The sequence below is a fragment of the Pyxicephalus adspersus genome, chromosome 4 (genome assembly GCF_032062135.1).
Source record: "Pyxicephalus adspersus chromosome 4, UCB_Pads_2.0, whole genome shotgun sequence".
In the NCBI taxonomy this organism is placed as follows: domain Eukaryota; kingdom Metazoa; phylum Chordata; class Amphibia; order Anura; family Pyxicephalidae; genus Pyxicephalus; species Pyxicephalus adspersus.
In genome coordinates this window covers 14,505,677-14,530,955 of record NC_092861.1, presented here as the reverse complement: position 1 = coordinate 14,530,955, position 25,279 = coordinate 14,505,677, and the positions used below count along the sequence as shown (strand labels likewise).

The window sequence follows — 25,279 nt, the reverse complement described above, 5'->3', positions numbered from 1 at the left end:
GCAAGCCTTGCAACAATCAAAACGTTGATAATTATAATCAGCCATAAAAAAACATTTGTGTATAACCAAAACACCACCTCCTAGATTGTAAGCTCTTTGGGCCAGGGTCCTCTCCTCCTGTGTCACCCCCTATTTAATGTACAGTGCTGCGTAATATGTTGGCGCTATATAAATCTTGTTTATTAATAATTTTAACATTTTTGTGGAGTCAACAGACCCTGTAGTAAATAATATTTAGCACAACACGCAATGTTATTAAGCTAGGCATGTGTGCATTTCATATGTAACATAAGCACACACAAAGTCCCAGAAGATCCTATCTCCCAGTATCTGATTATAATGTTTTTGCATAATATCACACAGACACACATGTTAGGATTAAGCATACAGTGTTTGGTCTCTTGTAGATGGCACTGGAAAATCTATTCGTTATTCCTTGAATAATGTCTTCCTGTCACTGGTGTGAAAGCCTTATGAATACATCTTACATTATTAATGTCTCTTGAATAAGAATGCCTCCAGCTAACTGAAATGAAAGGCAGAGCAGGGATTGAGTATTGAAGCAAGGCTCATTCTCTACACTGCTGGGATTGTGTAAAGGATAAACGTGCTGTAACCCCTAGAAACAGGTCAGAAATAGAGCAGTGTTCAGAGACTATTTAAACCTGATCCTGTGATTTATCTTTAACATAGAGATAGAAGGTATCCAGGTCTGAAACCTCTGGGTGGATGGATCATTTATTTTGCAATAGCACAGTGATGTGCTTTAGTTTTCCTAAAATGTGCAACAGCTGAAATAATAAATAAATTGTTTTCTAACTTCAATGAAGTGTGCCTGGATAATTCCCAACATAGTCCTATATATACCCAGAATTATGTAGCACAGTGTCAATCAAAGGCACATACCAGCATCATATATTCATATGTTCTTCCTGTTCCATATGTTCTATGTTTATGATATGTTCTTTTTTTTACAACCCCCTAACTTCAACTCATATGCCACTGTCCCCTAATCCCATGTCAGTGTCTCTTCCAGGGAAGGTGGCACCATTGCAATATCTGGGTTATAGTCCTTTGCTTCTTCTAAGCATGCTATATCCATAGATATGATACCACAATAAGTGAGATCTTCAGTGGAACAACTTAGATTGGATTTTTCTGAAGATGAAAGGGATTGGATGGGAATTCACAACAGAGGCTCCCCATGGGCTATGTTAACAGGTGAGGTTCTGGGGAAAGGATGGGGAGTCAATTAAAAGATGGCTATATTAAAATATATATAGGTATATCCTTTACAAGGAAAACATCATGAAATGTGTGAACTTGTATTTATAAATGATTTTTCTTCAATACAGCCTAAACGCCTGTCTGTCCCAGCATTTGATTGGACAGTGAAGGAGAATCAGAATCATCAACTTCTGTTACTTCTCCACCATGGTAGCATCTTTGTGTTGGCAGAGATGCATGCAGTGTACAGCTTCTGCGAATGGGAATGATTTATTAAAGCTCTCCAAGGCTGGAGAAAATACATTTTCATCAGTGAAGCTGGGTGATCCAGCAAACCTGGAATAGATTTCTTTAAAGTCATTTGCTATTTGCTAGCAAATGTTTTCAATCCTGGACCAGATCCATTCCAGTCTTGCCAGATCCCCCAGCTTCACTGATGAAAGTGTATCTTCTCCAGCCTTGGAGAGCCCAATATGGCTTAGTTATGCTGAATAGAGGAGTTATATGTACAGGTAAGTCACATCTTAATACTTGCACAAGATGCTTTTTTAAATACACATAACTTCATTAACTTTCATAGCAATTTTAAACAAACACAAAGGATAAAAATATCAATACCTCATACAGGACAACACGTTATTGAGAACAAATACATCATGAAAATATATAAAGACTCACAAAGTTCCTCATGCAGGAGGGATGTTGACCATAGACAATATTTAATTTGTTTTTCAGTCTCCAGTTCAGCTTGACCAAGAGGATGTCCTAGATTGTAGATGCATGTTGGCTTTGGCTCCTCTGGATTACGGGGCTCACTACACCCTTCTTGTCTCCCATCTTTTCCCCTATTCCTGTTTCTTAGACTGGCTGCCAAGACATACCAGCCTTGTCTGCTTATAGCTCCAAAACATGACCAGAAAGGACCTACATTGGGCTCTCACATATATATCCTCATCCTTCTGAAGGTAAGCCAGAAAAGATCCCAGCAGAAGGTCCCAGGGCATTCCTAAAGTACCATCAAGGTTTAGATACTACGAACATCATATACCTTGCCATGTATTGCTCATCAATGCTGTTTTTGCTTAAAAATACATTTAAAATACAAAAGTGGTTGTAATGCCAGGGTCCCCGATACCATATAACTTTTTTACCCCCAAAATGCCAATGGTTAGTACATTGCCTTAATTCTTTGTACCTTTTATTTGCAACAATACCGTTTCCTTAAAAGACCTTTGCTTCATGGTGTTTTAAATGATCAGTCCGTGTTTAGGTATTCTCTGGGTGTTACAGTTTCCTCCTACAACACAAATACATGCTGGCTTCCACCCAAGTTGGCCACATTGTGTCTGCTTGATCGTAGAAGGGACATTATATTGTAAATTCCTAGGGAAGACATGATGTGAATAGTATTATGTGGTCTCTAAGGCACTGTAGGGACGCTCAGGAGACAAAAGGAACCAGGGTCAAGTTCAACTTTTAAAAGAAAAGTTGAGATCATCATATTAATTCAGCTGTATATATCTCAAAATTATCTGGTTGTTTAAATGATCATTTATATATTTCCAATGATCATTTATTTGTTTCTGAATGGAAAGACACAACTGTGCTTTAAATTGAAGTCTTAGGGAAGGGGACCTAGGATTAAACAGTTGGAGTCAGCCTGGGTAATAGGTCAGCCCAAGTGATAATGAAACACATCCTTTGTAAGGAACAATACGGGCTATTACAAATAGCTCATTTCTAAGGACTGTAGCTGAGCACAGCTGGAGGCAGCTAACTGCAAGGAGTCTACAAAAGAAACCATCAAGAAGACCTATTTTCTATGCAAGACATTAAACAGGCCAAAAAAAGGTTAATAAACTTGCAAGTCTCTCACTGAGAATGGTAGGCAGTAAGTATTTTGTCCATCTTTAACTTGACTGCAGCCTTGGTGGGAACTTTCTCAGATTTGGGGGATTTCATTTCAAGGCTGGATGAGCCATTGGACTACAAAGAAAAAAAGCTATGAGAAAGACTTTACAAACTGTAAAATGTTAGGGAGAATATAAATTATTAGATACCAGGGCAAAGAAAGCTACAAGTGTGGGAGAATGCAAGGAAAAAACTATTTAATGCCAAGGGGAAAACAGGCACAAAAATTCATATTTGCCAAGCAAAATGATAGCCAGTCATTTGATGCCAATGGATACAGGCCAAACAAAAACCAATATTTACCTAGTCATTAAATGCCAAGAATAGGACCAACAAGAAACCCACTTGATAACTGCAAGAGTACAGACAAAATGTTCAGGGGAAATACAAACACAATGGCCGATGCGGGAACAAAACTACTATGGGAAGGGTACAGACATAAAAGAACACTGGAGCCAAGTACAATCTAGGCAAAAGACATTGGGATACGATCCAGCCCAAAAATCACAAGACTCCCGGGGGAATATGAAAACTAAAGCACAAGGTGCCGACCAGATTTCTGGAAAAAGTCATTAGATGACCAGGAGAAGTCCAACCAAGAACTACTATATGACATGGATAAGAGTGACCAAACACTGCCACTATGAAATGAAGTCAAATAGATGCCAAGGAATGAAGGCATAAAACTACAATATAATAGGGGCAACAGGGCACAAAAAAGCACCAAGGTCTACCTGAATTCAAGCAAAAGACCAGGGAGAACACAAAAACACTAGAAGTTAAGAAGACATTGGACAAATAATACTTGAAGCCACAAATATTCACAACCTATAAAATGATGGGAAACTGTGTGTAATATTATTATGTACACCAAACTGCAGTATTGTATAATTATACCAATTTTGCAGTACAATATTGGCATACCTATACCCACTGCAGAATTGTATTGTGCCCTCAGAAACATTCTAATAGTTCGAAGTTTATTTTGCTACATTTGATGATGAAATATGTACAAATGATCCAGTAATATATACAATATGTTCTATAGCTAGAAATCTGATTTTGTTTCGGGATTTTATGTCATCACTCTGCAACTTTCTGCCTACCATACCAATCATTAAAATATCTGCAATGTGATGATATGTTGTAGAGGAGAAGACACAAATGTTCAGAACCCTAGCATGTGGACTTCATCAGGACATGCGGGGGAAGAAATGACTGAGCCATCTTAAAGGCTAGAAGAAATGGCTATAATACACTATGAAATCTCACATCTAAGAGGCTTTTGAATAGTTGATCAGCAGGGGCAGGGTATATGGAAATCTAAAGTTCTTTGACAGGAGATGGAAATCAGTGGACAGATGCCCCATGAGCCCCATGCATCCTTATAGTTTATTAAGGGAAGAGTTATAACAAAATATGGAATTTCATTCTAAACATATGCAGTTACAAGACCATGCCCATGTTTCTTGACCATTGCCCATAAAAGCCTAAATCTACTATGCCATAATATTATTGTATCATGAGCTGTATTCATTTTATTGAATAAATCTATCTTTACTGTTATGCCAGGGTTCTAGAAGGAATACTTATTCTTAACTATTAGAGTAAAATGGTAATTTTCTAGGAAAGAATCCATCTACCAAATCATTATTTCATTAATTCATTGTGAAATCCATATCCATATATAAGAACTTTAGCATCCATTTAGTGTTTAACAAAAACATACTGGTAATATAAAATTTGTTTTCCATTTTGTGCAGCATTAATCTTGATATTGCAAACATTTCTGAGTAAAACAAAATGTTTTATTTAAATCAGAATCAAGCTTAAAGCAGAACTAAACCCAGTAGATACTCAGCTATTCCCCATTCATCGTGTGCGCTGCCATCCTTTTCCTTCTCTTTCACATTGCAATCTTTGGCCATCGTGATTGGCCAGGGTAGGATGATATAAACCCTGTGCAGGTACACGTGAGTTCATTTAGTCCCATCACCCGCAGGGCAAGCTGGGATGTGCTGCCCATGTGCAACTCAGCAAACTCAGATGAGATGGCGATCAGGTAAGAATACTTTTTACTGAAGAGACGCCCCCGTCTTTTCCTGCAATGAAGCCCTTCCTGATAACAAATTTTCAAAGTAGAACTTTAATTCCAAAAAGAAAAAGAATGTAATTGGGCAAACTATTTATTTTTTTCTGGCATTGTCATGATTATTATTTATATGAATAAACAGGATTTATATAGCACCAACATATATGCAGCGCTGTACATTAAATAGGGGTTGCAAATGACAGATGAAGTAGGAGCAAGCTGAATAGAATGAGGAAGACCATTCCAGAGAGTTGGGGTAGCTCTGGAAAAGTCTTGGAGCCATGAATGTGATGAGGTTATGAGTGAGGAAGTCATTAGTAGGTCATTGGAGGAGCAAAGAGAGTGCCTGGGGGGGTATTTTTTTTACCAGGTCAGAAAGGTAAGGGGGAGAACTGAGAAGGGATTTGAAAGCAAAGCACAGAAGTTTGAATTTGATAGATGAAGAGAACTACAAAGAGATGCAGCAGAAGAGGAGCGGTGGGAAGGATGGATGAGTCAGGTATAGATTGCTCAGTCATGGTCTATTGTTATTATCATCAGTGCACCTCCCTAAAAAATGCCATGTAACCAATGATGCAGGTCATGTAGAAAGAAATCAATTGCAAAAAAGCTGCAGGAATCAGCAAAAAAAAGAATTTTGTTTTTAAAAAAATTGACAATTGTTTATGACTCACAGTGCTTTATTTAAGGTAAATGTCAATCACTTAGGATTTACATTTACTTTAACTAGCACCTTTCTGTCTTGTTTATATTTTTTTGTAAAATAGTTAATCTCTTGAGCTTTGAAGGTATTAGAATTTGTTCTTCATTAGATAGGATGGTTTGATTATCTTGGGGATTATATAGGATAGGTTGAAAGAGAACCAAACTTATAAAACTTGGAACAAGCAATAATAAAAATAGGTGTGAATATAAACTAATGACGTGTTATAAGCACAAGATTATAAAAGACTGAGAAGTCCAATAATGTTCACTCTAACTGCATGACCACACTCCTGTTATTGGGCTTTACCATCACATCCATTAGTCTCTAGATCTTGTCACAAGTATATTGAAATGTTTCCCGAAGTCTCTGTGCTGCATTTTGGATTTAGTCTAATCTTAATTATTTTTCTGGTTTTATGGAAGCTTAGTGGTACCAGAGCAACAAATCTGCTGAGAAATGGGGTGAGTGATTCTCTTATTTACATTTATTATCACGCAAGGAATTATTCTGTAGAACATTGCAATATAGAATGTGCAGTTCACACAGCAACCAAAGCAAAAACATTTTGTGTTGCATTTGTTTGCAGTGTTTATTTTAGGTAAAGAAGGAAATATTTAACATATTATTCTTTACATGGGCAAACCTCATTTAAAAATTGATCCAAATATTACCCAAATATTTTACCTGAAAATACAAAAAAGCTTTGACTCAAGTATAAACCTAGGTACAAAATGCAGCAAACTGCTGGCATTCAAAACAGTAAACAATAGTAATACTAACATTACTGTAAACAAATCTGTGTTATTTAAAAAAAAAAAAATTACTTAAAGGGGAAAAAAATGAAAACCACATCAGCTCAGTCTGCATTATTCTATATTTTTGAGTTGTTTATGATGGATCACATGCTCTTAAATTTCATTTTGTTTATGGTTGTTGGCCACTAGTAGGTAATAATGTGTTCTCAAGTAAAGTGTGTAAAAACATCATGTTGGCAAGAGTTTGTTACACACTTTACATGAGGACACAGCTCCATCTACAGGTGTGGCCCAAGTATAATCCAAGATCCTTTTTCTAATGGCATTTTGAGGGGAAAAAAGGGTTTATTTAATGGTATGTGAACACTTCTCTAAAGTACTGAGCTAAAATATGAATGGTACTGCTAATGCTACGGCAGTTGAAGACATTTACATCAATTGTACATTTCTAACATTGGGGCAACAGTTTAGGGGAAGACTCTTTTTTGTTCCAGCTTAACTGTGCTCCTCTCCATAAAGATGCAGCTTGATGAGGGATTTAAGTGACCTGCACAGTCCTGACCTCAACCCTACTGAACACGTTTGAGCTGAATTGAAATGGTAATTGTAACTCAGGTCTTCTCATCCATCATTAGTATCTGACCTCACAAATGTGCTTCTGGGTAATTCCCACAGACGCCCCATACCCATGTGGCCATTTAATATTATTTTTGGTCACTTAGCTATGGACTGTTACCTATTTCACCCATTTCCATACTGAACATGTTGCATTTTGTCCTGTGGTATGGATTTGGTATGTACCGAGAAAACACTAGCAATATCTTAATATCTTCATTTCCCAACAGAAATATCCTGATATTATATGCTGGTCCTCTGATACTTCAAAGTGAGTAACCGGTAATTATTATTTAGCTTTATTGGAATATGTAATATCCTGTTATTAACACTGTATATATTATTTACAACTACTTTACAGGCTTTCATCTCCTTCTTGTTCCTCCTTTTATTATTTCTTTTGTATTCATTTATTTCTTGTTTTTATTCTATATTTTCCTCTATTCTTTCTTTTCTTTTATCCTTTATCTTCATTCCTACAGTAATTTCTTCCTTCCCTACCTTCTGTTCTCTTTTACCTCCCTTGCTTTACCTTTCTTCCTTTTCTCCCTCCTTCTTTCCACTTTTACTTTCTTTCTTTTCTTAGTTTTCTTCCTTCTTTACCTCCTCCCTCCCTTTCTTTTCATTCTTTATTGATATAGTTCACCATGTTTATAGAGCATCTACTGGTGTGTAAAAAGGTCATTTTTGTGCTCAGGCACAGGGATATACATTCTTGTGTCTTCTATGGGCAAAAAAGTGGGTAAAGTCTCTGGAAGATGCCATAGGAAAAAAAGATATGGCGTTCTAGAAAAAAAGGCCAATGGGAGCATTGTCAGAAGTAGTATTGTGATCAGATAGGAGATAAGAAATACCTGTGTTACCTATATAGATTGCTTTGCATACACAATAACAAGGTCCTCTCTGGAGTGATTCAAGCCATATAAATATCTACATTATTCAGCAAGGAAGAATAATTCCATCTATAAAATAAACTATTCACAGCTTGTGGTGCTTTGTCAGGAAATGTTGTTAGCATTGCTTTATTTTTTTTACATGCCTTCCTAACACTGAACAGATCAGAAGGGGAGCAAATATCTGTCAATGCAAGAAAGAGAAAAGTAACTGAGAGTCTTCTGTCCCTGGGCCTGAATGTTGCAGAGGTAAGATTCTTCATCACTAGGGTTAAATCAAGTGATATCAGTGTGATAGTTTGTGGCACAAACTTTAAAAAATGTTTAATTAAAATAAAAAAATTGCAACTGGATATGAACATATAATAATATTAGAATACCTTCTTTTTTGGCAGGGGGGTTGGGGTGGGGTAAACTATTTTGGGGTCACACCAGACCTTGTAGGTCTGGAAGCTCATATGGATACCCACAAATCTACTTGATACATTCTGACTGTAACAAAGTACTTCTTCCTGTAAGATTCCTAATATTGTGAATGAGGTATAAAATAATATTAACAAGCCTTAGGACATTCCCTCATGGGAATCATCCAGGTTAATGTGTTTTTATTCCCACCAGGGAATGTTTAAAATATTGCCATGATTTATAAATAGATACACCCCATACCCCATAGAATTGTATCCAATTTTCCACCATTACTTAGGCCAATCATCAGCAGACCTTGACCAAAGAAGTGTTACATTGATTGCCATTATAAAGGGAAATATATTTTAGGTTTATTCCATACATCAAACCCCCCGAAATATAACCAAGTACCATCCAAAAACAGGTAAGGGTAAATTATAAACAACTGTGCCCAAATTGTATTTACTTTGCTTGATTTGTAGACAAGTGACTTGTAGAGTTTTTATATTTCTGTTTTTTTGTAGCATTCTGATCCTCCGGTAATTGCAGTTCTGGGGTCTGGAGGTGGACTCCGTGCCATGATTGCTTATCTGGGTACCCTTTCCAAGCTGGCTGAACTGAAGCTTTTGGATGTCGTTACATATGTATGTGGGACATCCGGATCAACATGGTATGCACAACTACTGTGGTAATCAGCTGACTACACTAATACCTACCTAGTAATTGTTCCTGAATCAGCAAGAAAGTGAGAATTAGTGCTACAAAATATCTTTGTTCAGTTCTAGATGCATGTTAGATTCTTTCTTCTTTGCTGGAATGGGTTTTGCTATTTGGACTTTGTAGTGTGGATCCAAAAGGGTAGTGTGACTTATGCATTTTGTAGGCAGAGCAACATGATGGCACCCATGGTATTTTAGAAAGCCCACCCCTGAGGAGCCAGCTTCATGTGTGTCATACAGCATTTACTTTATCACATACCCTTCCAACAACACAAAACCTAAGCCCTAAAATGAGACCTTCATGTTCAAACCCTTATTCTGCTACATAGCTATCTCCCTTTTTGGATAATTCATCATCATAAATAGGTCCTGCACCAAAGATCTCGCACCTAGATTCATGTGCTTGAAAGAAACTCATCACAAAAAAAGAAAAACAAACAAATTTAAAGTAAATCTCTAGGGTAATAAAAGTTTACAAATTAAGATAAGGTTTCATAGCAGACACCATAAGGTGATGATTCATGCATTAATGGTTGTGATAAAGAACACAAAGGTAGAAAATACTTGAAATTCCTTATCAAATGTTATTCGAATCAATTCAGTGGTGTTCAAGTTTTCTGGAAAGCTTTGGAGGTGCCTTGAGAAGTAGCCTTGTCTTCAAAACAAATCAGAATGTAAGAATTTCAATAAAAAAGCTTAAAAAATAAATTGGGATTATCAGCCTATATTTATCTATCTTCACTGATTCAAAACCAACCATATATATATATATATATATATATATATAGATAGATTGATTTATAACAAGTACAAACATCTTATTACTATAAACCTTTCAGGTGTATGTCATCTTTATATAATAATGAAAAATGGTCAGACTTTTCATGCCTGGAAGATCTGGAGAACCAGTTTTATAGTCGGCTCCAAACTACATGGGATTGGGACAAGTCTTGGGAAAAGTTGCAGAAGACCTTTTTGGAAGAAGTACACTCCCTGACTGATTTCTGGGCTTATGTGGTTGTTTTCTGGATGACTAATGAAGTAAGTAGAGGTAGTCCCCGTGTTGAGGACATCCAACATACGAACGACTCCTAGATACGAACAGGGCTTCCCTGCTTGCTGCTGTGCAGAACGGAGGCTTGAAAGGGGGAGGGACAGTTTGCATGACTTGCAGAAGAAATCTTTTGGTAAAAACAGCTGAGGTTATGGGTGATCTTAGGGGGTGAGCTCTTTCTGCAGCCTCTTGTAACTCTTTATTGACCAAGACAAACTCTGCAGTTGTTTCCTTTTGCATATCAAAGCACAGCTTGCTCCAGAAGTTAATGAATGTCTAGGCACCATAAAGATTTTTTTTTTGCTTTATTTGTGGCTCACAGTGAAGATTTTATACAGTAACTGACACCATGCTGCTCAATATTATGCGGAGACAGACATCTCTCCCTATTGCACTTATTAAAGTAATGTACCTGTTCCAACTTTGTACAAATTTAACCTAAGAACAAACCTACAGTCCCTATCTCGTATGTAACCCGGGGACTACCTGTACAAGTAATATTGAACATTCTCAATATTTGTAATAATAATGTTTACCTGTGCATAGATTACCTTATTTGTATAGTCTTCCTTTAACTATAGATGTCCTATAGTCTATGTATAAAAAAACATGCAGCCACCCACTGCTTGTCCTCTAGCACATTTCACCTCTTAATGGGGCTTAAAGCTGGTCAAGGCAACATAAAAACACATATTTAGTACCCCTCTGAAACAAGTTTTTGAAACACAAGTCCAAAACTTGTTGTAGTTACTTTTTACTCCTACACCCCTATTTCATGGAGCAGATAAAAGAAATGAACTGCTTCGGTTCACAAACACTTTTAGAGTTTTAGAAATCTACTATTAAGCCTCAGTAGCAGCAAAATGCATCAGGGAGAAGACATACATGGCTAGAGTGAACTAATAATGGTGTGTGCAGATTTTTGTGTATATGTTATGAAGGGAAGAGGTGGGCTCCAGTGGTGGGGAAGAGGCACAGAATCTGGGAGTTGGATGGATGAGAATGGGTAAGTGGGCTTCTGATAAGTTTGTTAGCTGCTGTAGAAGAAATTATTTTTTGCTGTGTCTTAAATAATATCCCTATCAGTTGCCTTCCATCTATCAGTTGATTACTATTCCCTATCAGGTGTCATCTGTAGCAACATCTTCTGGGTGTATGTAAAGGTGGTCACATTAGAAGATTATCAACTCACTCTATGGGCCCAGTTTATTGAAAATCTCCAAGACTGGGGAAGATAGTCTGGGTCAGGGGTCCCCAACCTTTCAGACCTCACGGACCACTAAATCCCTGGAATCCGGACCGTGCATGCACAGGGAGCCGCATGTCACTCAAAGGGGAAGAAACTTCCCCCAGAGTGACGTCATAATGCCAGAACCCACCCACTCCCCCATCACAGGCTCAGACCTGCTTGCTAAACATTGGTGTTGGTGTTCCAAATAGGGTTCCCTTTATATTCGACCTGAAAATGGCTGTCCGAACTCGGGTAGACCCGACCCGAAAAAATACAAGATTCGATGGTAAAAATTCGGATAAAAAATGTAAAAAAAATGTTAAAAAAAAAAAAAAAATTTTATTGTTAATCTAATTTATTGAGTGTTTGTGTTGATTTACCTATTTTTTTTTTTTTTACAGGTTAACCTACAATTACATGATATCTCTTACTCTGTAACACACTTTCCAGGCCGGTAATATTCTGATACATTTGTTAGATTTTTTTTTTATCCACTGTGAGAAAAATGTATCATATTACTGTGCGTGTTACAGAGATACTTGCGTCCGGCATCTCCTCAATGATTGCAGCATAGTCTTATGATTGCAGAGTCGTGTTAACTTTGCGGTCACAGCTGTCACTGCAGGCGATCCCCGGGCACTACAGGTTGAATGTGGACAAGTTTCCCCATTTATCACATCTAGTGCCCTGTGTTCTTGGATAGAGAAACTCTATCCAAGAACACATACTACTGGCAACAGCAATCAGGATCACTGTTGCAGTCCTGTAGTATGTGTACCTGGATAGAGTTTCTCTGTCCAAGAACACAGGACTCCCTGTGCTCTCGCAGCCCTTAATAGTCCCCAAAAATAACCCGAATTCTCCCATCATTGACTTCAATGGTTTTCAAATTGGGCATTCGATCACCCAAACAATTTCTCACTATTCGATCGAATAGCTGTCGAATCAAATAGTGAGATATTCGACCAACACTACTAAACATCCTGGGGGAACAGTAGCGCAGGGCTGTGGACACCATGGGTTATCCATATTTGCCACATTGACTTGTGTTGTCTACATCTGTCTACAATGTGTTGTATTTATTTGATATTTTTCACAAAAACAATTTCCCCTGAAACAAAACTACCCATCATTCTGTTTTTATTTATATCAAGTATTTCTCTGTTCTTCCAGATGCATGAAGGAAAACTGTCAAATCACAAGGATGGCTGTGAAAATGGAAAAAATCCATATCCAATCTACTCTGCTATTGAAAAAGAAGAAGGTGATTTTGTGAAAATAATTTTTCCAGTAACAAATAAAAGCAGGCAAAGGTTAAAGATGAACTCTAGACCGTAAATTGACAACTCTGGGATGAATATTTCTTTGTATCCAGTCCTAAGATTGACAAAGACCTGTCACTCCGCACAACTAGACTGGTGACCTGATTATTATGCTGCATTTAAGCAACACAGCTAGGTCACCTACCTGCTCCTACCTGTGTCTGGACATTGAAGGAAAAGCAATATTCTGTTCTTTGTTAGCAAAAGGAAGTACTGGTCCTCCCTGTCCCAATTTGCCGTACATGATATAGGAGACTAATCTCAGGTCATATATTTGCTTAACTTTTTTAATTGATATTTTAAATATCTGCTGGAAAGTACCACTTTGGAATTATAATTGCACACATTCCGAGGACATTAGTCTATAATTTGCTTCTAAATCACTAGCTATTACAAATAAAATGCTCTACTAAGAGGGTTTTTCAATCAAGTATTTTACAAGTTCAAAGCTTTGCCATGTAAGATAAATATAAATGCAAACCTTTCAATTGATTTGTAGGTCTGAAAACAGATTCACCTTAACTATATTATCCTTTTTTTTAAAGTTTACTTACCACAATAATTTTAAAAACAACTCAAGAAGCACTCACATTTCCTATGTAATCCTCGTATTCTCATGTCCTTCAATGTGGGGACCAATGGCTAAGAAGTCTTTATGTGATGCTAATAGGAAAGAACCATGTTTAGGCAGAACCACTGATTAGTGCATTCTGCCCAACCAGAATCTCAAGCTCTTTGACATTTACTAAGCCTTGGCTTTGGTCGTGTGATTTGCAGAATAGAAAAAGAATTAGGAGAAATTTGGAAACCAGGTAAGCACTCCAGATCTCTCTGTAGAACTCTGTATGTTTACTATGATGAACAACTAAAGTAGCACAGTCCTGTTTATACACTATGGGCTTGATTTATTAAGGTTCTCCAAGGCTGGAGAGGATACACTTTTATCAGTGAACCTGGGTGATCTAAAATACTTGGAATGGATCTGTTTCATGATAGAAAATATTTGCTAACAATTAGCAAATTACTTTAACAAGTCCATTCCAGGTTGGCTGGATTACCCAGCTTCACTGATGAAAGTGTATCCTTGGAGAGCTGAATCAGAACCTATAGGTTTTTTTTACATCTAATAAAAAATGTAAAAATAAAAAACACATTTCCAAAACCATGCATCTCTAAATAAGAAAATATTCTCATTTCAGGAGCTTGGTTTGAGTTTACTCCCCACATGTGTGGATTCCCTGCTTACAAATGTTTTGTGAAGACCGAGCTGTTGGGCAGTAAGTTTGAAGAAGGATTTTTATTGAAGAAACAGCCTGAGAAGGATTTGTGTTATCTTAATGGTAAGAGAGACAGCACATTGTTAACTAAGCAGAACCAAAAAAAACTGCAAGTATGTATGCAGCAAGTAGAATATCTCACTCTCATGGGACAATTTTGGCAAAGAAAGCAAATGTACCATTTGCCAATACACAGTTGTGCATTTCTACCCTATGTCACTGGCTCTTAGTCTTTTTAATGTGTACATGGTGCGTCCAGTGACTCCAGGGAACCATTATCTGTTACTGTCAATGTTATGTTAGTCAAAATTATGTCCTAAATTTCTAATGGGGTCCATGATATTTACTTCTCTATATGTCCTGGTGACCGTTGTCAGCTTGGTCTTGCCCAACACCCTCATTATACCAGTTACCTTCTGACCTTCTATATTGGTCTTTTCCCAAAAATCATGGCCTCACTGACCAAGATGGAGAAGCATGGGAATGGATGGAGCTAAAAATAAGTTTCAACCTAAAAATGTGAAAATTGCATTTTTCCTCACATTCTTGGTTCCTTCCTATTTTTACCAAATGTAGTGAAACTGATAAATTAGTGTGAACAACTATACACCATGCCAATAAATCAATATAATCATCGATGTAAACCAAAAGGATGAATAACACAGATGGATATTCTGGCTATTCCGCAGGACTATGGGGCAGTGCACTTGCAAGCGATCATCTAATAAGTGACCTTATTCAAGGTAAGAATCTTTAAAAGAACATTGGTAATGGTATACAGAAATGTTTAATAGAGGGTAATAAAGCCAATTTACTAATGTCAAACTAAGGTAATATATCCTGGGGGAGTATAAGACATTAGTCTCCTCTATGAGTATATTCAATTTATAAGGTAATTGTAATTATTATTGGAGTTCTATCATTGCACATTAACCATTGACCTGATTGAGATGACACAAACATATGTTGTATCCCTAGGTGATGTGACATTTTTATATATTTTAATGATGCCTTGCATATCAGACAATCATAGAACCATGAGCAGTTATGTCCTTAAAACCTGTAGGCTTGTGTACCTTCTTGGTTGTGTCAGCCCTTTGGGTATTTATTCATTGTACTTGTAATATTGAGTCTGGTTGTCCAACACCTTGACCTTTTCTTCTGCATTGAGTAGGAACTTGGCACTAACCAACCCGACCTTAAACCTTGATTAAGCGCCACCTTTCAGATACTTGCCCCTTTTTTGCAGGTTGGCTTTCATTTGCTGCGCCTTTGCACAATTTGTGTTCAATAGGGTGCAGGAAGTGGATGTGTCCTTCAAACAGCCTACTAATTTCTAAGGACAATCTTGAACAATAAACATGTAATGTATTTTTTTTACTTTTTAACTTATTCTATTTAGTTTTCAATCTATGTTCCTGTAAAAGCCTCACTTATGTAGACATCCAAAAGCCCTGAGCTGCTACTGGGGTCCACCATCTTGAAATTGATGTCAACATCCCATCATACTTAGATCTATCATTCAAGTGATACTCTGTAATATTCCCCTTCACTGCTCCCCAGTTATATTGGAGAAGGAGGTAACTAATTACAAGACACAAGGATTGAGTGGACTGTGGTAAGAAATCCATTCTCCTGGTTTAGTCAAGAATTACCAGCAAGGTCAATTACACATTTGGCCTGGGATCACCCAGATTCACCCATGATAGTCTACATTTTCTAGTCTTGGAGAGCTTTAACAAATCAGCCCTATTGTAAAGATTAAAACATGATTTATGAATAGGAAAAACACTGCCTGACCCTGCTTATATTTGGAACTTTTCTGTTTGCTGCCTGAAAGTTTGACTGGCTTTTGGTTTCTCTGACTATGCATCTTGTCTTCTAATTACTACCTTTTACTACAAATCTCAGATCAACCTCCCTCAATCAGAAGCCTACATCATCTCCAGGGCTTATACAATCATCTTCTCAAGTTTGTATCCATCACCTACTTGGCAGACAGCTTACAGGCCAGTCACTGTCAGATAAAAGTTAACCTCTCACCCTCATATTGATTTACCACTGGCAATGATTGTATTTCTGTACTGACATGTCCCTTTTAAGGTAGGATTTAATGTACCTGTATACATTCCCATCATTTCTGCTACTCTTCGCTGGAAACAATCTTTGGATACCTATGGTGATCCTAATTTCTGTACTTATAGCTGGAGAAGAAACACATAGTAAGATTAAACAAAAGTGTCCAACTATATACAAGTAACTCAACCTGTTATATGAGCAAGATATGTGTCCTTCTCTTTATCTTTCTAGCTGGACCACTTATTGTTTTGTTACCATTTGTTTTCTCTACAGGATTATAGTCATCTATATATCTACATACTCCATCAACTTCAACCACTAGGGAAAAAACATGCTAGAAACCAACTTATTCCAGATAAAAACATATAGACATAGTTGATCTGGAAGAAGGCAAAACATCTCTATAAAACATTAATTGAATTAATTCCAACAGGTGAAAAAATTCCTTCCTGATCCCGTGAGACAATTATTCCCTGCATCAACAGTCCAAAGTCATGTCACTAGCTGTCAATCTAATGTTCCTACCCCAGTCATATGTCTGTAATACAGTCTAGAATCAATTTTGGGGAGTCAATAACCCTAACTGCATGTTTTTGGGATGTGGGAGGAAACCCACGCAAACACGGGGAGAACCTGCAAACCCCATGCAGATAGTGGCCTGGCAGAGATTTGAAACCTGGGACCATAGCGCTGCAAAGGCCAGAGAACTTACCTCTGAGCCATCGTGCTGCCCTGCACCATAGCAAATACATTTTAAGAAATCCATTCAAGGCTAGCTGGATCACCCACGTTCACTTTTGAAAGGGTATCCTCTCCAGTCTTAGAGTTTTATTAAATCAGGCCAAAAGAGTTTACACTGTAATAGAGAAATCTGGGATAAGTCATTTTCTATCTATTGTTTCTCCTACTTTGGGTGTTACATGATTCACTTCTTTTCACTTTTCAACCTGATTGCTATTATATTTTGACTTGCAAAGTTTTTGGTTTAGTTCGGCTATACATATATATATATATATATATATATATATATATATATATATTAGGAGTATAGAGTTAGTATACTATAAATGTTCATTTTCAGCACAAACCCATAAATATTCATAAACAGAAAACCAAACTATGTCTTGCTTTGATAAAAAATATAAATATATTGGTCAAATCTGGTAAGTATAACCAAAGTTTGGTTTATCATCAATACTGTCGCAGTCACATTTTATTTCAGTTAAATCAGAATAGTGTTGTAAGCCATTGTTGTACTTGAATGAAACTAATGGATTTTATTTCTCAGGATTTTGGGGCAGTGCATCTTCAAGCAACCATCTTGTTCATGACTTTATTAAAAGTAAGAAAGACAAGAATGATGCTATCTATTGTTGTATATGAAATGTTTAATAAAAGGTTTTAAAGACCCCATGTGCACACGTGATACTCAAGATGTAGCTACCCACCACTACACATAGATTTTTCCAAATCATTGGCTGGCACAAAGCCCTTTCTGTGTAACCTACATCATTTTTGTATCCTCTTTGCATGAGAACGATTTTCTTTCCTACAGTTCTGGGCCCCAGGTTATTTCCATGATTTTATTGACTGGGAAAATATAAGCAACCCTATCTGTGCCTTACAGCTGAATCTCCAGACTTAGAATACTTAAGTTATCTTATCTGCTCTTTTTAATGAGTAATAAGACAGGAAGCCATCAATGAAATGTGTTCTTTTTTTTGCTATTGATCGGTGGTTTGGGTATATTGCACTGAAGGATATATGTCCCCGGTCTAGCTTTATAAAGCACTATGAAGCGCTAATTACAATGCAATAGCGGTGGCTGCTTCTCTTTTATGATTTTAGGCTAGTGTTTCTCAATGTTTTTAACATGGGTGAACCACTGAAATAAAATGTATGTCTTCAGGAAACCCCCTTCTATAATTACTATATTCACAGCTCACAGTATATTAGTGACCAGGTCAGTAGGATAAATGTATTTTACATGGCTGGCCTTTGGAAAGAATGTCACCCTTCAGATAGCCAAAAAGTTCATTGGTGTCAGTTAAACTGAGAGGCACAAATTGCTCATTGTTTAAGGAACCCCTAGCAAACTTTGGAGGAACCCTAGGGTTCAAAAGAACCCTGGATGAAAGACATTGGGCCTGATTTATTAAAGCTCTCTAAAGCTGGAAAGGATACACTTTCATCAGTGAAGCTGGGTGATCCTGGAACAGATTTCTTAAAAGTCACTTGCTATTTGCTTGCAAATGTTTTTAATCCTGGACCAGATCCATTCCAGGTTTGTTGGATCACCCAGCTTTACTGATAAAAGTTTATCCTCTCCGGCCTTGGAGAGCTTTAATAAACAAGGCCCTCTGTTTTACTGTCTATGTAGATCACATGAGGTTTCCTTGGCCACTACTAGGAGCTAAGGTGACCTCAGGTCAAAGATGGGGGGACATTAGCATCAAGGTGAAACATAGAGTTTTTTATATTCCAAAAGGATCTGAATAAGTGCTGAAAAGCATCCATTTTGCAGGGCAACATAATCAGATAATTTCCTCAGACTTTCTATAAGGGTATGGGTCTGATTAAACAAAGCTCAGGGTTAAACCAAGGTTCTCCTATGATAGTCTATCTCCTCCAGCATTGGAGGGCTTTAATAAATCAGACCCTGTGGACCTGATTTATGTAATCTTTTTCCAAGGCTGGAGAGGATACACTTTCATCAGTGAAGCTGGGTGATCCAGTAAACCTAGAATTGATTTAATAAAAGTCATTTGCTATTTGTTAGGAAATGTTTTCAATCCTAAACCAGATCCATTTTAGATTTCCTGGATCACCCAGCTTCACTGATGCTCTCCAGCCTTTAGACATCAAAAAGTTTTGAGAGGTTTGAGCCTTTTGGTGGTGCCCCCATCGTGGATGCGATGTTGGCAGCCCCTGTAGACCAAAATGATACTCTTTAACAGCCATTTTAAAACCAGGATGCCATGGAACCCTAAGGTTCCCCAAGAGATAACTATAGGTTCCATGAACTATAGCTAACTGACCACTCATTTCATGCTGCATTCATACCTCCTGGCCCAATGTTGCTTGGCAGAGTTAGCTTTATTGCACCAATGACCTTTTTTCTGGATGATACTCTTACCACCAATGTAAAGGGTACTTTTTTAATGTAAGGGTTCCTCTGGAGTAAAAGGGTTGATATAAATCTGCTCTATAGTATTCCTCTAATCTTCTTCCCCAGTAGCTACATTAAAATATTATGTAGGGATGGAACAACTGGGCCAACATTCTCAGAAGAGACGTGCAAACAAGTAAGGGGAGAGATAGGGTGTACACTCTTTGGGGTTTTGGAATTCCTTAGCAACCTAAAGGGCACATTTCTAGTAAATTTAAAAAAATGAATTTATTAAAATAAAAATGCTGCAAATTATGATTTTTTGTGCTTTTCCTTACAATTTTGTAAAGTTAGCAAAAAGCAAGACAGCCTAAAATATTGCATTGTAGGTATATTTTAATCATAACATGCATACAGGGGTAACAAGGTCTCATTAATTAGGTCCACCACCTTCAGGGAAAAATCCGTTATACTTTTTTACCTAGGTGTAGGGGTCAGTGTCTAATATAGGTGCTACAGTAATTGTTGGCATTGTTATATTAGAAATGAAATTAATGAGCTGGCGTTCTGCTGAGAAAATGTTTTTCTGACATTTAGGGTCACATCTCACAAATGTGTTAAGCATCTCTATAGAGTATAAAATGTATTATGTATATTAAACCTAAAAGGGAATGCACAGTGTATATTTAGTAAGGACATATTTTAGTATAAAGTCGTTCTGATTAGACAATGGGATACAGATACAATGAGATAAACTGATGAGATTTTTGAAAAGATTATAGTTCCCTTATGTGTTGTTTAATTGTATGTATTGAATTAATAGAACCACTTTTTGTGCCTTTGTATTCATTCAAGTTTATTTTTACTGTTATTATTGTTTGTACATCTCTTCTTATATTGCCTTTTTTTCCTAAAAAAAAAGATAAGAATAAATGTGTTTTTTACAGGAATGTTCCAGGATTTGATGTCTAGTCAACCTAAAGGTGAGAAATGCCCCTTCATACCTTTTACAAAGTCTAGATTACCATAGATTACCATTACTTCTTTTTTGTTTGGGAAGTTTTTCTCCTTGCTTTTGTGATCTACACTGGCATATTCTCTCTCTCTCTCACTCACCTTCTATAGATATATAAATAAATATATATATATATATATATTTTTTTTTTTTTTTTTTGATTTGCTCAGGTAGCAGATTTGGACACATTTTTATTTCCCAATTTTTTGATATTTGGAAAAAAAAATTGCTGAAATGTAAGTTGTATGTAATATACCCAAAGGATAAAACGCTAGAAAATATTATTAAAAGTAATAGTCAGCATGGATTTAAGAAAGAACAAAGTTGTCAAACAATCTTAATCTTCATGAGGAAATAATTAAACAGCAGTAATAGCAGCTGATATAGTGTACTTGCACTTTGCTAAAACATTTGACACTGTACCCCACACACGGTTAATATGCAAGTTAGGGTCAATAGGTGTGGAAAAGTCAATCCGTAAATGGATAGAGAACTGGCATCCAGGGAGTTGTATTTAATGATTCATACTCTGGATGGTCTAAGGTTATTAGTGGTGTACCCCAGGGTTCAGTGTTGGAACCTTTACTGTTTAACATCTTCATAAATGATATAGAGTTTGGGATTAAAAGTACCATTTCTGTGTTTGCAGATAGCACAAAACTATGTAAAGGAATTAAGTCCATACAGGATGTTTGTAATCTACAAGAAGACCTGGATGTACTGTTTGATTGGCCAGCCAAGTGGCAAATGACATTTAATATAGATAAATGTAAAGTTATGCACTTGGGGGCCAACAACATGCATGCTTCATATTGTCTAGGGGGAATACATTTGGGGGAGTCAGGTAGATCATAGACCTAATACCAGCATGCAATGCCAAGCTGCAATATCTAACGCTACCAAAGTACTTTCTTGTATTAAAAGAGGAACACACTGCAGAGATGGATATATTAACCTGCCCCTGTACAAAGCATTGGTCAGACCACATCTGGAATATGCAGACCAGTTTTGGGCACCAGTTCACAAAAAGGACATTTTTGAGAGAGTGCAGAGAAGGACAACTAAACTAATAAAATGAATGGAGGAACTCCGCTATGAGGAGAGATTAGCTGAACTGAATCTATTCTCCCCTGAGAAGAGATGTTTAAGGGGGGATATGATCACCCTGTATAAATATATAAATGGTCCATATAGAGAACTCTCTTCCCAATTTATTACTTTGAGATCATTACAAAGAACAAGAGGGCACTCTTTGCGTCTGGAGGAAAAGAAGTTTAAGCTCAGGATAAGGAAGGGATTCTTCACTGTACGGTCTGTGAAAATGTGGAATCGGCTCCCTCAGGAAGTTGTTTCAGAAACTACTATAGATTGCTTTAAGAAAAGCTGGATGTTTTTCTAGAAGCACAGAATATAACTGGGTATTAAGGCTTTAAAGTAAAAATAATAGTGACTGTTGATCCAGGGAACATCCGATTGCCTCATGGAATCAGGAGGAATTTTTTTTTCCCCTGTTGAAGCAAGTTGTACCAAGGGTTTTTTGCCTTCCTCTGGATCAGCTATCTCTTATAGGGTTCTATATTTGGGATATGATTATTTCCCTAGTGGTTGAACTTGATGGACTTATGTCTTTATTCAACCTGTCCTACTATGTAACTATGTAACAATATTATTTTCCTATTGTTTAGGAAAATTAGTCTATACTAAAACTAAAAAAATGTTAGTGTAACAGAAAGAAGCCTATTTATCAAATGGCAAACAGCACGTTCACCAGGAAAATACATTTTTTCACAATGTCTCTATTTTTCTGTTTGCTCAATAAATATAAAACGGCAATCATCTGAAAAGATCACTACTTTTCAGAAAGATTGCCACTAATAAAAGACTTTGAAGGCCAGATAACGTGGAAATGGTATAAGCTACAATGGAGATCAGTATTTGTTTAATTAATATGAATTTTCATAAAAAGATAAATACATTTGTAAAATAATGATCTTCCTAATAATGCCTGACAAGAACTGTGGAGGCTCTGATTCATTGATCAGCCCACGGTTAAGTGAAGTATTACTATTGTTACATTTTTTTTTTCAAATGAAAAGTTTTCTTATTTTTTCAAAGGAAAAAGTTACAGGTATCATGATAAATATCACAACAGTAAAGTACAAGAGAAACAGAAAAAAAAAATATAGCCATAAAATGTTAAAAAAAAAAAAAAAAAAAAAAAAAAAAAAAAGGTAAGAAGAGCACAAAACAGACATTGTATAACACTGAGTGCACTGTATCATCATATAAATTGTGCCCATTGATGTTTACAAACCAATATATACAAACGGGAGTATTTTATCAAAGTATTCAAAAAATGGCATATATAAAATTTCATAGAAATTAGATATGTGTGCAACCTACTCCCTTAACAAAAAGAAGAACCAAATTCGCTTAACAATGTGCATAGCTTCTTCCAACACTATTGTTACATTTATCATTAGTTGTATAATCTTTGGTTTTACTAAAGAAATGTAAAAATATTTGTTTGTTTTTTCTCACTCATTATGGGTTTATTCAATTTGAATCTAAGGCCAAACAAGAAATGATAGTTTTCAAAGTCAAACTGTTTGATGCCATTAAATATAACAGTTAAGAAAATACTCAGTAAAGGTCATACTTACCTAAAAAAAAATCTGAAATAAAAAAATAAATAAAACAATCGGATGTCAATCGATATTGGTGGAGCAGGGTGACTGTAGTAATGGTGGAAACAATACTGAGTCGTACGGCTTGGCAGCGGTTCCCTCATACAACTGAGGGACTACACTGACGTCACGCTGCACCCCCCTTGTTTTTACGTCTCTAGTACAGTTTGTGAATTTAGTGCAAAATAAAGAAGAAAATTGTCATTCAGAACATAAGAATTTATTGGAATATGGTTTTAATATTATTAACAACACATAACAATTGCAAATTATCACAAAAATTGTACAAATTATCACAAAAATGCACCACCAAAATTTTCTTAATCTTTTATCGATAATCTTCGTAATCCTGATTGCCTTTGCTCTGTCCTGTTTTAGCTTTAATTCACACAGTAGGGAAGGGAGTCCTCCGAATCTGGTCAGAATTCTGACTGATCCACCATTCATATATGTTTTATCTTGTGTGTGCAAGATGCTTAAAGTGGATTTACCTTTAAATAAATATGTGAGCTGCCATTGCTGAATTTATTGTAAAGAATGCTTATAGCCAGATTGTGGGGTAATTACTAAATACCTGAGCTTTAAACTTATTCTAGGTCAGTGATTCATAAAGTAATAAAGGCTGAGGATCAGAGAACCAACCAGGCAAATTGTATTATTTATGGTCAGAAATGACTGCTTATTTTATCTCCGTGAAAGGACAACTTTATTTGAAAATGTAAAAAAAAAGTAAAAGTCCACAAATGTGGTCAAGACTTTTGTCTTATATAAAATGTGTTCTTTACTTTTGTTATTGTTCAAGGAATCATTATGTTTTTTTCATTCTGATGTTTGTTTGTTTTTGTGTTTCCCTAGGGATATCAGAGGAACTACTTCAAAATTCAGGGCAAAAAACAAAATTCAAGCGCGGTACAACTTATATATACAACTTATAGTAACTTATATTTATGATTACATATTGTAATATTGTAGATTTGTTAAAAATTTTAGATACAGGCTTAGCACATATAGGATTATTTACAACTATTCCAACTTCATTGAAAAAGCATTACAGATACTTCCTTCACCTCAACCCTCAAGCTGTAAAAGGGCCAGCATACCTGGCAAATGAGTAGGAATACCTATGAACAACCCAAGCCTAAAAAACCTGGATGATACTTTCTATAAGCATAGGAGACACACGTTTTACAATAGTTACATGAAAAAAAACAGGAAAAAAAAGAAGAATACTTTAAGAATTATTGTTATTCCAGCACTATTGGTTGTGCTAGGTAGCAAAAGTGTAATAGTTTTTAAACTGTTACAATGGTGCAAATGTACTACAAATCAGTCACTGCCAAATGACCCGAATTGAAAGGTGCATTTGATCTGCACCTGCACTTCATGCATGGAGCAAGTTTACCTTCCCATAGAATTGTTTGTTAAATGTAAAGCTGATGTCAACAAACATACATTGACATAGCTCCTAATGTTATCCAACATGGGGAAAGCACAGGTTCACATTAACCAGGGTGGAAACACTGTCTTGGGGGACATTTTTGCTCTGATGCAAAATAAGCTTGTTGAAAAGGTAGGTATGAGTAGTGCAAGGGCTAGATAATAATTGTAAAAAAAGAACAAATATTAAAGTCTCAGACAAAAACCTAGCATGTCTACAGCATGTAATTTAGCAATGCGCCATGGCAAATCACTAAACAATTGAATGACTGCTGTAATTTCCTATGGTGGAGGACAAAGAGGGGAGCCTCCTGTTCTTGTTCTCCCTTCCCTTCTTTATAGAACAGAACAGCAATGTGTGTATGGGTCACACATGGGTGTATGACCGCAAAAGATTGTTTCCAGCAAAAGAAATTTGATGGCTGCACACAGTTTAGGAGTAGCTGCAGTAAATTCCTCTAAACTCCTCCTCTAATGAAACCGTCACTACTTCCCATCACTACATATTATGTGAGACTTCCTCCACCTCTTAGATTGTAAGCTCTTCTGGGCAGAGTCCTCTCCTCCTCCTGTGTCACTGTTTGTATCTGTCATTTGCAACCCCTATTTAATGTACAGTGCTGCGTAATATGTTGGCGCTAAAAAAAACCTGTTTATTATTATTAACCTCCTTGCAGTTAAGCCCGACCTTCGCTCGGGCAAAAAAAAACTGCAAGGATGGTTAAGCCCGAGATTTTGTACATCC

At 36.6% G+C, this 25,279-nt stretch overlaps 1 protein-coding gene across 1 annotated transcript in view; it reads left to right on the top strand.

Moving 5' to 3' along the window:
• Window positions 1-1,204: 1,204 nt before the first annotated feature.
• The window catches only part of LOC140329695 (cytosolic phospholipase A2 gamma-like), a 31,225-nt gene continuing 7,150 nt past the window's right edge, over window positions 1,205-25,279 (top strand). Inside the window, exons 1-7 of the mRNA XM_072410084.1 lie at window positions 1,205-1,221; window positions 2,090-2,192; window positions 9,129-9,274; window positions 10,163-10,364; window positions 12,782-12,872; window positions 14,130-14,270; window positions 14,897-14,950. Of these exons, the coding sequence (XP_072266185.1) occupies window positions 1,205-1,221; window positions 2,090-2,192; window positions 9,129-9,274; window positions 10,163-10,364; window positions 12,782-12,872; window positions 14,130-14,270; window positions 14,897-14,950 (754 nt within the window). The remainder of the gene's footprint in view (window positions 1,222-2,089; window positions 2,193-9,128; window positions 9,275-10,162; window positions 10,365-12,781; window positions 12,873-14,129; window positions 14,271-14,896; window positions 14,951-25,279) is intronic.